The sequence below is a fragment of the Cebus imitator genome, unplaced genomic scaffold, assembly GCF_001604975.1.
Source record: "Cebus imitator isolate Cc_AM_T3 unplaced genomic scaffold, Cebus_imitator-1.0 Scaffold563, whole genome shotgun sequence".
Lineage (NCBI taxonomy): Eukaryota > Metazoa > Chordata > Mammalia > Primates > Cebidae > Cebus > Cebus imitator.
Window position 1 is genome coordinate 1,420,170 of NW_016107878.1, and position 12,399 is coordinate 1,432,568.

General features: G+C 49.8%; 1 protein-coding gene across 1 annotated transcript in view; it reads right to left on the reverse strand.

Moving 5' to 3' along the window:
* Positions 1 to 10,343: 10,343 nt before the first annotated feature.
* The window catches only part of DHCR7 (7-dehydrocholesterol reductase), a 14,404-nt gene continuing 12,348 nt past the window's right edge, over positions 10,344 to 12,399 (reverse strand). The window contains exon 9 of the mRNA XM_017515886.2: positions 10,344 to 11,848. Coding sequence (XP_017371375.1) covers positions 11,384 to 11,848 — 465 coding nt within the window. The 3' untranslated portion in view covers positions 10,344 to 11,383. The remainder of the gene's footprint in view (positions 11,849 to 12,399) is intronic.

Genomic DNA, 12,399 nt, shown 5'->3' on the forward strand with positions numbered 1-12,399 from the left:
CCTTGTTAGGTGGGAGCATCGGCAATCGTGAGGCCTATCTCAGGGAGTCTGAGCCACTGCACAGCAGGGACTGAGACCAGGGCCTGGCCCCTGGTCAGGTGCAGGTCACCACCAGGGGCCGGGTTTCCAGGCTCCCACTTTGGTTGTCTGCTCAGGGTCTCTGTGGCCTGTCAGCTACTCCTGCACCCAGAGGGTCTCTACAAAAGCACAGCAGCCACTGCCCTCCCATCAGCACCTCCCTCCAGGAGACCCCCTTACGGCTCTCCTGTTGCAGGCCCCGGTCTACACCTGTGGCTCTGGTCCCGGTCCCAGCCCCACCCCATCCGCTGCAGGTGCATTTGCATGAGCTGCCTGGCTTTCTTCCTTTCCTGATGAAAAGATATCATCTATACACCCGGCGTGCATTCATATCAGGTGCAGAGGGATGACTCACGTTTGCCTGCTCCTGAGTAACTGGATTGAGGCCTGGAATATTTCATGTGCCCTGAAGGCAGCATCCTGTTCCCTTACAGCTAGGTTACCCCACCCGGCCTCGAGGTCCCTGGAGGTAACCATGCTTCTGCCTCTCATTACAATGGTGAGTCCTCCCTGCCCTTGGCCACCATGGAGAGGGACTTGCGCCGCACACGCGGTCTTGGGTCTGCTTCCTTCACTCAGCACGCTGCTTGCAGACCCAGCTGTGCTGCTGGGTGTGGCCATTGCTGCTTTCCAGGTTTCTTTCAGTTGGCATGCATCCTTCCACTGTGTGGCTGTACTTCCAATTATTCATTCCACTGCTGATTGACATTTGGGTTGTTGGCAACTGTTTCTTTGTTCTTTTTTTAGCTATTTACAAATAACGTCACTATAAACATTCTTGCACGTGTCTTCTGGTGAGCATGACTCCTCCCAGGAGTAGGGTTGTTGGCTCATAGGGTACAGGAGTGCTTGGCTTTGACAGACCCTGCCAAATAATCTCCCCAAGAGCTTGTTTCCACGTGCACCCCATCAGCAGCCAGAGAACACGTCCCCACCTCAGGCAGGCTTCTCAGCCTTTTTCTTTGGCATTCTGGTGGAGCTACAGTAGCTCCTGGTGGTTTTAATTTGCATTTTCCTGATGACTAATGATGTTGAGCACATTTTCATGAACGTTATTCATTTTGTCCAAGTCTCTGTCTCCATTTAAAAGCATCAGCGTGTCGGTCATTTTCTGCATGATTTGTAGGAGTCTCTTGGTGCAAAAGTAGTTGCAGTTTTTGTCTTTGAAATGACAAGAGCTGCAGTCAGTTTTGCGCCATCGTAATATAACGTGGACATGAGTCCTCCAGAGGATGGAGGTGTCGTTGCAAATGACTTTCCCCTCTCAGTGAATTACCTTTCATTTTTGTAGCATTTTCTTCTGATGAAGAGAAGTTCTAATTTCATCAACGTCCACTTTTTTTTTTTTTTTTTTTTGGTTAGTGCCTTTATCATCCCATTTAAAATCTTTGCCTGATTATACAAGATCATTTTCTTATATATTTTTAAATATTTTATTGGTTTACTTTTCCCATTTAGGTTAATAATCCATTTCAATTTTGTAAATGATACAAGTTGGAGTCAAAATTCATTTTTCTCCATTTGGGTATCTACATGACTCAAAGTTTTTATTAGTTTTTTTAACTGTTAATTTTTTTGTTGGAAAGATTCTTCATTTCTCACTTGGTTGAAATGGTGCTGTGTCACCAGTCTGATATGTAACCAGTATGTAAACATGTCACCCAGGCATAAACATGGCACACCCATTTATTAATTTAGCTCTTCTTTAATTTCTCTCAGAAATAATTTGTGGTTTCCAATATATGGTACATCTCCCATATTGTTAATTAAAATTTTATTCTAAGTTATTTTGTGTTTTGATGCAGAAAATGTTATCAAAAAATTGATGCTTACAATTACTTTTTTGATAGAATATTTAAAAAATCGATTTTTGGTATTGACCTTATGTCCTGCAGCCTCACTCAATTCTCTTCTTAGTTCTAGTAGCTTTTTTGTAGACTTTATGATTTTCTGAATAACTATTGTGGGGGGCAGTCAAGACCACCCTCAGGTCTGATGATTCACTAGGAAGGCTCAGAAAACTGCAGCTTCCAGGAAAAGGATAAAAGCCAACATCAGCAAGAGGGAAAAGGTGTAAGGGAGTGGAGTCTGGGGGACACCAGGTGTAAGCTTCCAAGGGTCTCTCCCAGTGGGTCATGCAGGACATGCTTAATTTTCCCAGCAACAAGTTGTGACAATATGTGTGACGTGTCATCAATCAGGGAAGCTCATTTGAGATTAGGCAGCCAGGACTTTTCAGGAGAGCTGACCTTATTCCATATCCAGCCTCTGCTAGCATGTGCCAAAATTCCAGACTCCCAGAAGGAAAGCAAGTGAACCAAAAGCCATTGTATTTGTACCAACAGCCTAGGCACAGTGAGCTACCCTTTCTTTTTCCTTGAGACGGAGTCTTGCTCTGTCAACAGGCTGGAGTGCAGTAGTGCAATCTCGGCTCACTGCAACCTCTGCTTCCTGGGTTCAAGGATTCTCCTGCCTCAGCCTCCTGAGTAGCTGGGATTACAGGCACATGCCACCACGTCCGGCTCATTTCTGTATTTTTAGTAGAGATGGGGTTTCATCATCTTGGCCAAGATGGTCTCAATCTCCTGACTTCATGATCTGCCCACCGTGGCCTCCCAAAGTGCTGGAATTACAGGCATGAGCCTCCGGGCCCAGCCAGTGAACTACTCTTATCAATTATAGTGGTGAGAACCCTACTCAAATCTAAATTCCCATATGCCACTCAAGGGCCTACCTCGCAGGCAGGCTTTTCCAACCAGAGTAGTTAAGGGCTGTTGTGTTAACTCTTTCCTACACAACAATCTTGTGAATTGTGCTAACTTACCTATTTCTTCCCAATCTACATATCTTTTTAAATCTTTTTCTTGCCTTATTGCAATCTCTAGGATCTCTAAAATAGTTTGGAAGAAGCATCAGTGAATGTTCTTGCCATGTTCTTGATCTCATGGGGAGAGAATCCAATATCTTACCATTAAATATGAAGTTAGCTGTAGGTTTTCTATGGATGTCTTTGATAAGACCAAGAAAGGCTGATGCCCTCTCTAAGAGAGTTTTTATCATGAATTAGTGTCCTTTTCCCCCATCTATTTGATATAATAAAATGATTTTTCTTCCTTATTCAGTTAGTGTGATTAATCATCAGTTGACTGCCCTATTCTTTTTGAGAGCTTCATAATATTCTATCGTGTGGATGCACTTAATTAACCAGCCACCTATTGATTTGCATAACTTGTTCCCAAGCTTTTCACGGTTTTTTTGCACCAGACCCTGCAATGCACAGCCTTGAACTTGCAGCCATTTTGCACATAGCAGGATATAACGGTGAGGACTCTCCCAACAGTGGGATGTATGGGCATAGGACCCACCACACCCTGGAGATCTCGGTGTATTCCAAAGTACAGAGGGCCATGGTGACCCTCCCTGCAGCTCCCTGCATTCCTGTGCAGGGTAAACAGTCCAGCTTGTCCTGCAGATGCCGTTGCTGCCCTCCCCAGGGTCATCTCCAAGTCTTAGAGGGAAGGCAGCTGTCCCTGTTTCTACTCAGCCTCCATAGCAGCATTTCTCCTCTGCAAGGCAAGTCAAGAATTCTTTCCCAAGACAAAGTGGCGTTCACCTCCAATTAAAGAAAAAAATACTAACCATGTAATTCAAATGCCTCCTACCTCCTCCTCACTTATCTAAGTCCGTAGCCTTCCAAGTGTGCTCAGGGGTGAGAAGAAGTGAGCCAACATGGAAACCAGTTCCAGAATTGGCACTTCTATTGATCTGAGTGTTGCAAACAGTTCTGCAAGTGAAATCCCTGGCAAGAAAGCTTGGCGGTCGATGTCTTCATGATCTTGGCTGCAGGGACACTTGGCTTCAATAATTCTAACTGGGCTTTGACTGAGGTGGAGCCGTGCCAGAGGCCGGGGGAGGTGGCGGGCATGGCTGTCGCTATGTCAATGTGAGAGGGAGCAGCAGGAGAGATCTGAGGGTCCACAGGGCCGCGGAGGTCCTCGGATAGACCCTGGATTTTTTTGGGAGCAACCTGAGAAGACCTTGGAAAGTTGTGAGCGGTGGATTGGTAGGACTGGACTCACATTTTGATGGAATAGCCTGGCTGTTGAGCCAAGAACAGTCTGAGGGTGGAGGCAGGAGGTGGGGAGACCTGCGCTGGGTCTGAGAGAGGATGGAGGCTGGGATGGCGGCACCCTGTGGATGGAAAGTGGTCTTCCTGGACATTTTGCAGGTACAGCCATAGACCTGCCTTCCGATGGAATGTGGGGTGAGAGAGAGAAGTCGGGCATGATACCAGGTTTTGGGGTAGAGCAACTGTAAGTATTGACATTTATGGGGAAAGGTCACGAGTGACAGAGGTGTGAAGTCGAGTCACCGTTCAGAGGCTGAGTGCAGACAGGGCACGTGGACTCATGAGCAGAGTTTAGGACAAAGGTGTGGCTGGAGATGTGCTCGATATAGATGCTCAGTGCTTCGAAGAAAAATTAGCACTGAGACAAAAGAATTTTTAGCAACACAATTTTTACTTTCCGGACTGTAGGAAGAGTACTTTTGCTAGCCATTTTGCCACAAGAGTACAAGGAACAAAGGAAACGCAGACAAATTTATTCCTTACGCATTTGGGATCATCCTTGCTGTGTTCTATTTCCGTTGGTTGGAGCCAGTCCTTACAATTCAAACTAAAACTCAATTGGCGAATAACTTAAAACTTTTCTAAACAGGTAAAAACAATGGAGAGCTGGGACATGCCTGTGAGCACGTCCAGCACAGATATTTTGGTTAAAGTACAAGGACATAGAATGTACTACGTGCCTATAAGCATGGCGTGTCTAACAGCTACATAGAATAGGGTTTCACAAAGTTATTAGCACACTTATTTTTTAACAAGAAAGGAAACTTTAAAAAGGAAATTTTCTACTTCCCACAAGATAGAACCTTGGAGTCGCCAAGCCGTGGAGGTGTTTAAAGCTATGAGCCAAGTGGGCTTGCCTGGTACCTGCCCCCTGCGGACAGCTGTCTTGCAGCTTCCCTGTGTGTCCAGGGGACCACATTGTCCCTCTGCAAACCCCTACCCCCGCCCACTTCCTGAGACAACAAAGAGCTGGCCCATGTCTGTGGGTCATTGCTGAATGTAAGGGGCATCGAGTTTCTGAAAGCCAGGCCCAGCCCATCCCCAGCTCCCCGTTGGTGCAGTCTGGGTCTTTCCAGGCAACACCCAGATTTCCTAACATGTGGAGACCAAGGTTTGGTAAAGGGGCAAGAATGGATCTGTGAGCTGAGAAGGCACTCAGGGAGAATAATCTGCCCATCCTGATGAAATAATCACACAGCGGGGACTTCGCTCTCAAGTCTGCATGGAATGTTCTCCTAAACGAGGCTTCTTGACCAGAAAATCTGGCTGGGCCGTGGCCTGGCCTTCCCTATCCTGATAATGCATGGTTTTTCTTGGTCCCTTCATAGGACCCACAGAAGGGGCCCTGTCTGCTCAGCTCGCTGCCCTTAACCCCTTGCGGGAGGGAGCATATGAGGGAGAGAGCGTGGGATCCAGCCAGCCAATCCAGGCTTAGACACAGGGGCAAGCTCCATGTGGGACCTGCGGCCAGACCAAGCGTGTTTCCCCAAGGGGAACATGGCAGCACCCAGGTGAGGGTGCTTGTGACGCCAAAGCCTCAGAGGAGGTGTTACATTACTCCCTGAGTTCTGCCGTTTGTGGATGGTGCTGTGTTAGCAGCTCAGCTGGCCCCCTGCCTTGTCACATGGGGTGGCTGCCTTCTGCTGGCAAGGACAAAGGGCCATTGTGACAGCCTTTCTGCGCACCCACACTAGGTGGGTCCTGCTCTTGTCCAGCATCCAAGAATGAAGTCGCATGGACAATTGAAGGATGGTGAAGGCGGAGAATTTTATCTAGCAATCAAGATGGCTCTCAGTGAAGAGGGGAGCTGGAGAGGGGCCGGGAAGGGCAAGTCATCTTCCCGGAAGTCAGGAGGTCTCTTCTCCAAAGTCAGGCCATCTCCCCTCCACTGACTGAGTCTGGGGTCTTTATAGGCACAGGATGGGGAGTGCATGCTGATTGGTTTGTGAGTATGCAAAAAAAAAAAAAAGGTTAAAATGAGGCCAGGCGGGGTCGCTCATGCCTATGATCCCAGCACTTTGGGAGGCTGAGGCGGGTGGATCACCTGAGGTCAGGAGTTCAAGACCAGCCTGGCCAACATGGCAAAATCCCGCCTCTACTAAAAATATAAAAATTAGCTGTGTATGATGGCACACGCCTATAATCCCAGCTACTTGGGAGGCTGAGGCAGGAGAATCACTTGAACTTGGAGGCGGAGGTTGCAGTGAGCCGAGATGGAGCCACTGCCCTCCAGCCTGTGTGATGAAGTGAGACTGTCTCAAAAAAAACAACGAAAAAAAGTTAAAGCAAAGATGCCACTCCAAGGGGGCCACGGCCACGACAGTGTAGAAGACCAATGAGGAAAGGGCGGGTGTCTGTAAAATAGGGGAAGAAGGGTGGGGATCCGCCAGAGAAAAGTGCACCAAACAGGAAGACAAGTGCTCAATTCGGTCGGAGGATTTATTTATTTTTTTATTTTTATTATTATTTTTTTCAACACATCCTAGCAATTTTTTTTCCCATTTATTTATTTTATTGCATTTTAGGTTTTGGGGTACACGTGAAGAACATGCAAGATGTTTGCATAGGTACACACGTGGCAGTGTGATTTGCTGCCTTCCTCCCCATCACCTACACCGGGCATCTCTCCCCTTGCTATCTCTCCCCAACTCCCCACCCCCCACTGTCCCTCCCCTATTTCCCCCCAACTGACCCCAGTGTGTAGTGCTCCCCTCCCTGTGTCCATGTGTTCTCATTGTTCAACACCCGCCTATGAGTGAGAACATGCAGTGTTTGATCTTCTGCTCTTCTGTCAGTTTGCTGAGAGTGATGGTTTCCAGGTTCATCCATGTCCCTACAAAGGACACAAACTCATCGTTTTTGATTTAACTTGTAGCTTGACTTTCAGCCTTTAAACTGTCTTTGGCTTGGAGGCGGGGCTTCACTGGGGACACGTCCCTGTCTGCTGGGCCCTGGTTGTCTACTGTCGCGATCACTGACACCCACCTCCGATATTCCCCCAGACAAGAGGGGAGCTCTGAGCAGAAGCGAACTGCACACGCCTGACTCCCGCTCCTGAAATCTCCCTCCCTGCAGGCAACGCAGTGAAGCCAAGCCCAGTCGGCCCTCGGTGGCACCAGTGTCTGCGTGGAAACCCCCTCCTGGTTGGAAGTCCTTCTTCTCTTTGGCCTGTTTAGGTCAGGAAGGTCTAGTTTGTTAAAAACAAATGCATTGTATCTGTCTGGGTGCAAGCAGCCTTCCTCATCTCTAATATCATCCTGCAGAGAAGTTACTGAAAAATAACATTTATTAAAGATACAGAAAAAAAAAACCTAACCATCTATTACCTCTGCCATGCAGCTATGAATAGCATGAATGTTTATGTTTTGTTATATACCCTTTTATGTATATATTTCACATGAAAACATCATTAACTTTTTTTTGAGATAGGATCTTGCTCTGTTGCCCAGGCTGGAGTGCAATGGCACAATCATGGCCCACTATAGCCTCAACCTCCCCAGGCTCAGGTGATCCTCCTGCCTCGGCCTCCTGAGTTGCTGGGACTACAGTCATGTGCCACCATGCCCAGCTAATTTTTGAATTGTTTTTGTAGAGATGGGGTTTCGCCATGTTGCCCAGGCTGGTTTTGAACTGCTGAACTCAAGTGAGCTGCCCATGTTGACCTCCCAAAGTGCTGGGATTACAGGTGTGAGCCACTGCGCCCGGCAGAAAACTTTATTATTAACTATACTTGCACGAACATTGTTATTGAAACATATTTCTCCTCGCTTGAATTCTTCAGGGTGAATTTCTTGAACTGAATTAATGGATCAAAGAACTCCTATGTGCCGTTTAGGAGAACACTGGTGCCTTGCTGACCTTGGTAATACTGGGCGTTACTGTTTCAATGAAATTTGCCAATGTGATAAAGTTTGCCACGGCGTCACATGATGTTAATTTTCCTTCTTTTAGTAGGCCGTGATTGTGCCATTGCACTCCAGCCTGGGCACAGCAAGACCCTGCCTCAAAAATTAATAAAGTTTTCGTATGGAATATATTCATAAAAGGATATATGCCAAAAGGTAAACATTAATGCTATTCATAGCTGCACGGTGGTGGCAATAGCCTGCGGTTTTTTTCCTGTATTTTAAATAAACGTGATGTTTCAGTGACTCCTCTGCAGGGAAGTTGAACAGCTTTTCAGATCTTCATTGATCATTTGTATTTTTAATGGTATTTTCAGTTGACAATAATTGTATCTATTTATGGGGTACAATGTGATGTTTTGATATATGAGTAAATTGTAGAATGAGTCAATCAAGCTAATTACCATATCCATGCCTTCACCTAGGTATTTTTTGTGGGTATGGTGAGAATATTGAAAAGCTACTCTTAGCAATGTTTAAATATATAATATTTCTTAACTATGGCCGGCCACCATGCTGTGCAAAGATCTCAGACACACACCCTCCTGTCTAACCAAAACTTTGTACCCTGTGACCTACATCTCCCTGCATCCCTCCCCCTGGGTTTAAATTTGGCCTCTACCAGTTGCTAGTTCTGTCATTTGGGGAGAGTTGCTTCAAACCCCAGGCCTCAGATTCTCAAGAAATCAGCTCTGCCATCAAAAGCAGCGCCCTCAATCTGCCCGGCTCCTCCCAGGACAGAGATCTGTGCTTGGTAATTGACTATTAAACGTGGATCAGAAAGCAGACTTGCTGGAGCCAACAGTAGGGTGGGTTCTGAGAAAGTCCTTGCCTTGTTTTCCAAGGCTGAGTTTGGGGAGGGTGGGGTGTGTCAGGACTGAATCTCCTCATGGAAGGTGCCCACTGTGTTCCTGCACTGACCCTGTCCTGGGGTACGGGATGCCTGCCCCTTATCAGAGGGCAGCACCATGCCCCATAAAGCACAGATCAGCTGGCCCTGGCAATCGGTCTGACCTGCCCTTCACTCTGGAAGGGAGCAGAAGGTCAGGCCAGCTTCCCAGAGATCGGGCACACAGCTTCACTGGGAACAGAACGCACTGTGTACCTGGAGAATGGCAGAGGCTGGCACTGTCTAATCTGGGCTCCTGGGTCGCCCTGCTCTTGCCCAGAGACAAGTCGGCTCCATCTGGGAACGCGTGAGGTCAGATGTGTCTGGTGGGAGAGCACGAGCCACAGCCTTGCATCTGCAGAACCCACTGAATGCAAGGTGCCTGGAAGAGGAAGCCGCCACCCGGCGCAAAGCTGCTCAAACGGAAAACAAACTATTAAAACCAAACCTCGGCTGCTGGAGAGGCCACTCTGCATCCGAACTGAGAGATCTCCCACCAAATCGGCCTGGGAAGCCCTTCTCACAAGGCAGGAAGATAATAATGACCCTTATCTTTCAAAAGAGGAAGCTGAGACCCAGAGAGGGTAAGTCACCTACTCAGGGTCATACAGCTCTTAAATGCTGGGGCCAAGATTCCAAAGTGGGCAGGGAGGCCTGGATCTGAGCTCACAGTGACCACACCCCAGCCTCTATGAAATGAATTAGCTCAAGGTCTGGGAAGAAAGGCAGGTCTCGTCCGCTCAGAGCCGTGCAGGGCGGTGTGCTCCCGCCTGCCGGGTATTTGAATCACTTGGTCTATGTCGAGCACGGATGCCCGGAACCCCTCAGGCCCATAACTTCAAACAGGGAGCGCTGAGGGCCAGTGGGTGAGCACCAGGGCTCCTCAGTCAGTCTGGGTGGTCACAGTTCCCATCCCCTCCAGGTTGTGTGGGAGGCCTGACTATGGGACCAGTTCTCACGTGAAGCCACTCTGAGCTTGGCCCCCTGCCCTGGCGTGGGCACTGGCTCGTCACCTTTGTGAAACTCTCTCATTTCTCCAGGCGTAAGACAAACCTGGAACCATCTTTCCGGCTTCTCCGTTCTCCTGCTGGGGACAGGTGGCCAAGCCTGGCTTCGTCTTCTTGGTGAATGGAACACTCTCCACATCCAGCCCGAAAACAGCCCCAGCAAAGGGCTGAGATGGGAGGGAGAGGGACAGGTGGCGCCATGCACCCATGCGTACCCAACGCTCTGACGCCGCACCCAAGTGTCTCTCTTGGGCATCCCTTCTCATACCGGAGGCAGCCACGTGTACCGGTCGGACCTGCGGTCAGGCCCATTCACGAGTCAGAAACCACATAGCCATTTATCTCAACCAGGAAAGTTTAATATAAAGATGCACTCTACTAAGAGTGTAAAGTTTAAAAAGAGTATCACACAACACTCTAGGGGTGAGGGAGAATGCCCCAGGTAAGAAAGCGTGTGAAAGGAGGTGCCGCCCAAGGCCTGAACTGAGACCTCCTCGCTGGAGGTGTGGGAGGCCCCCGAGGTGGTTCCCAGGGCCGCCCGAGCCAGAGTCTGTGCACAGTCACAGGGCAAGCAAGAATTCCTTCCAGGGGATGGGCGCTGAGGCTGCTGGGCGCATGCTCACAGGGGTTCGGGGAGCAGAGCCCACTCGCCTTACCCCTGAAAGGCCACAGCTGGTGCTGGGACCTCTGAGGTCTCCATGCTCCAGGCAGAGTGCCCTGATGTCCCCTGTGTGCCCCTGGCAGCTATGCAGCAGGAAGGAAATGACACGGAAGTCCTGGAGCTGGAAAGAGAAGCTGCTTCCTCCCCAGCATCCCTGGACACCTTCCACTGGCCAATTCAACGCTGTGCACGTAACCAAGGAGAAAGGTGGTGCGGGCCCTGTGTGCTACTGCAGAGCAGCCGGGGAGGGGGACCTGGAGCTGAAAGGCAACACACTGATAACCGGCGCACCCCACATCTCACTCCTGCTTTTATTTCGCCAGAATGAATGCAGCCTCATCACAGCGCGGGAAGACGCCCTGCTATGCGTCAGACACCAGTTTGCGCAGTGTAGCGTGGCCGGGGCTCCTAAGACAAATCAATTATCTCCAAAGGACTAGTAAAGGTGACCAGGTCCCCGTCCTGCCCCAGGGACAGTGATCAGAGGAAATCGGTCTGTGTTGGCAACACGGCAGTGGTGTAAACTCGAATTCCCTTGAAGACAAAAGCCAGGAACACAGCCTTATTATATACTGGATACCTGCCAAGTGCTGGGCCCTCTCCAGCTTACGAGGAAACAGAGGCCCCTAGAGTCAGAGCTGGGAGCCCCACCCCCGCGGACCTGGCAGAACACACTCTTGACAGCCCCGGAGGGCATCTCCCTGGGGTGCTCCCTTAGAAGATTCCAGGCAGCAGGCGGTAAGGCACGGCGGCGGTGTAGCGCTCCCAGTCCGGGCCGTACTTGCTGGCACAGCGGTGCTCGTCCCGGAGGCAGCGGTGGGTCAGCAGGATGGCCATGTAGATGATGTAGAAGTAGGGCAGCAGGTGGCCGCCACCACAGGCCAGGCAGTAGGCCAGGCTGCCCATCAGGTCACCGACATAGTTGAAGTGGCGGGCCACACCCCAGAAGCCCGACACCAACAGCTTGCTGTGGTGCTTCTGGCCATCGGCGGAGGTGTAGGAGCACTCGATGGCCTTGGGCTTCCTGCCCCAGATGAGGCAGCGCCCGTCCGTGCGGCGGAACAAGTCCTTCTGGTGGTTGGCGACCCGGAAGATGTAGTAGCCCACCAGGCCCAGCAGCAGGATGCCCACGGCGTGCGGGGTGGACAGCTCCACCGGGTGGTACACCAAGTACAGACCCTGGGGAGCGAGGAGAAAGGGGTTGAGCGGTACATTGCCCAGGGAGAGGACAGGAGGGTGGGCTCGGGGGCCTGGCAGCCTGGCATCAAACCCCAGCTCTGCCTGACACACGCCTTGCCTGGGTGTTCTCTTCCATAAATAAAAGCACCTACCTCGAGGGCTGCTGTGGGCATTAAATGAGTCACTCTGCCTGCCTTCTACCTGTCTCTGTGTATATATGTGTGTGTCTATATGCCCCCATAGATGACATATAATATAAATATAAAATAGGTGTTTGAAGGCCAGGCACGGTGGCTTACACCTGTAATCCCAGCACTTTGGGAGGCTGAGGTGGGTGGGTGGACCATCTGAGGTTGGGAGTTCGAGACCAGGCTGACCAACATGGAAAAACACCATCTCTAACTAAAAATACAAATTTAGCCAGGTGTGGTGGCGCACGCCTGTAATCCCAGCTACTCGGGAGGCTGAGGCAGGAGAATTGCTTGAACCTGGGAGGTGGAGGTTGTGGCGAGCTGAGATTGTGCCACTGCACTGCAGCCTGGGTGACAACA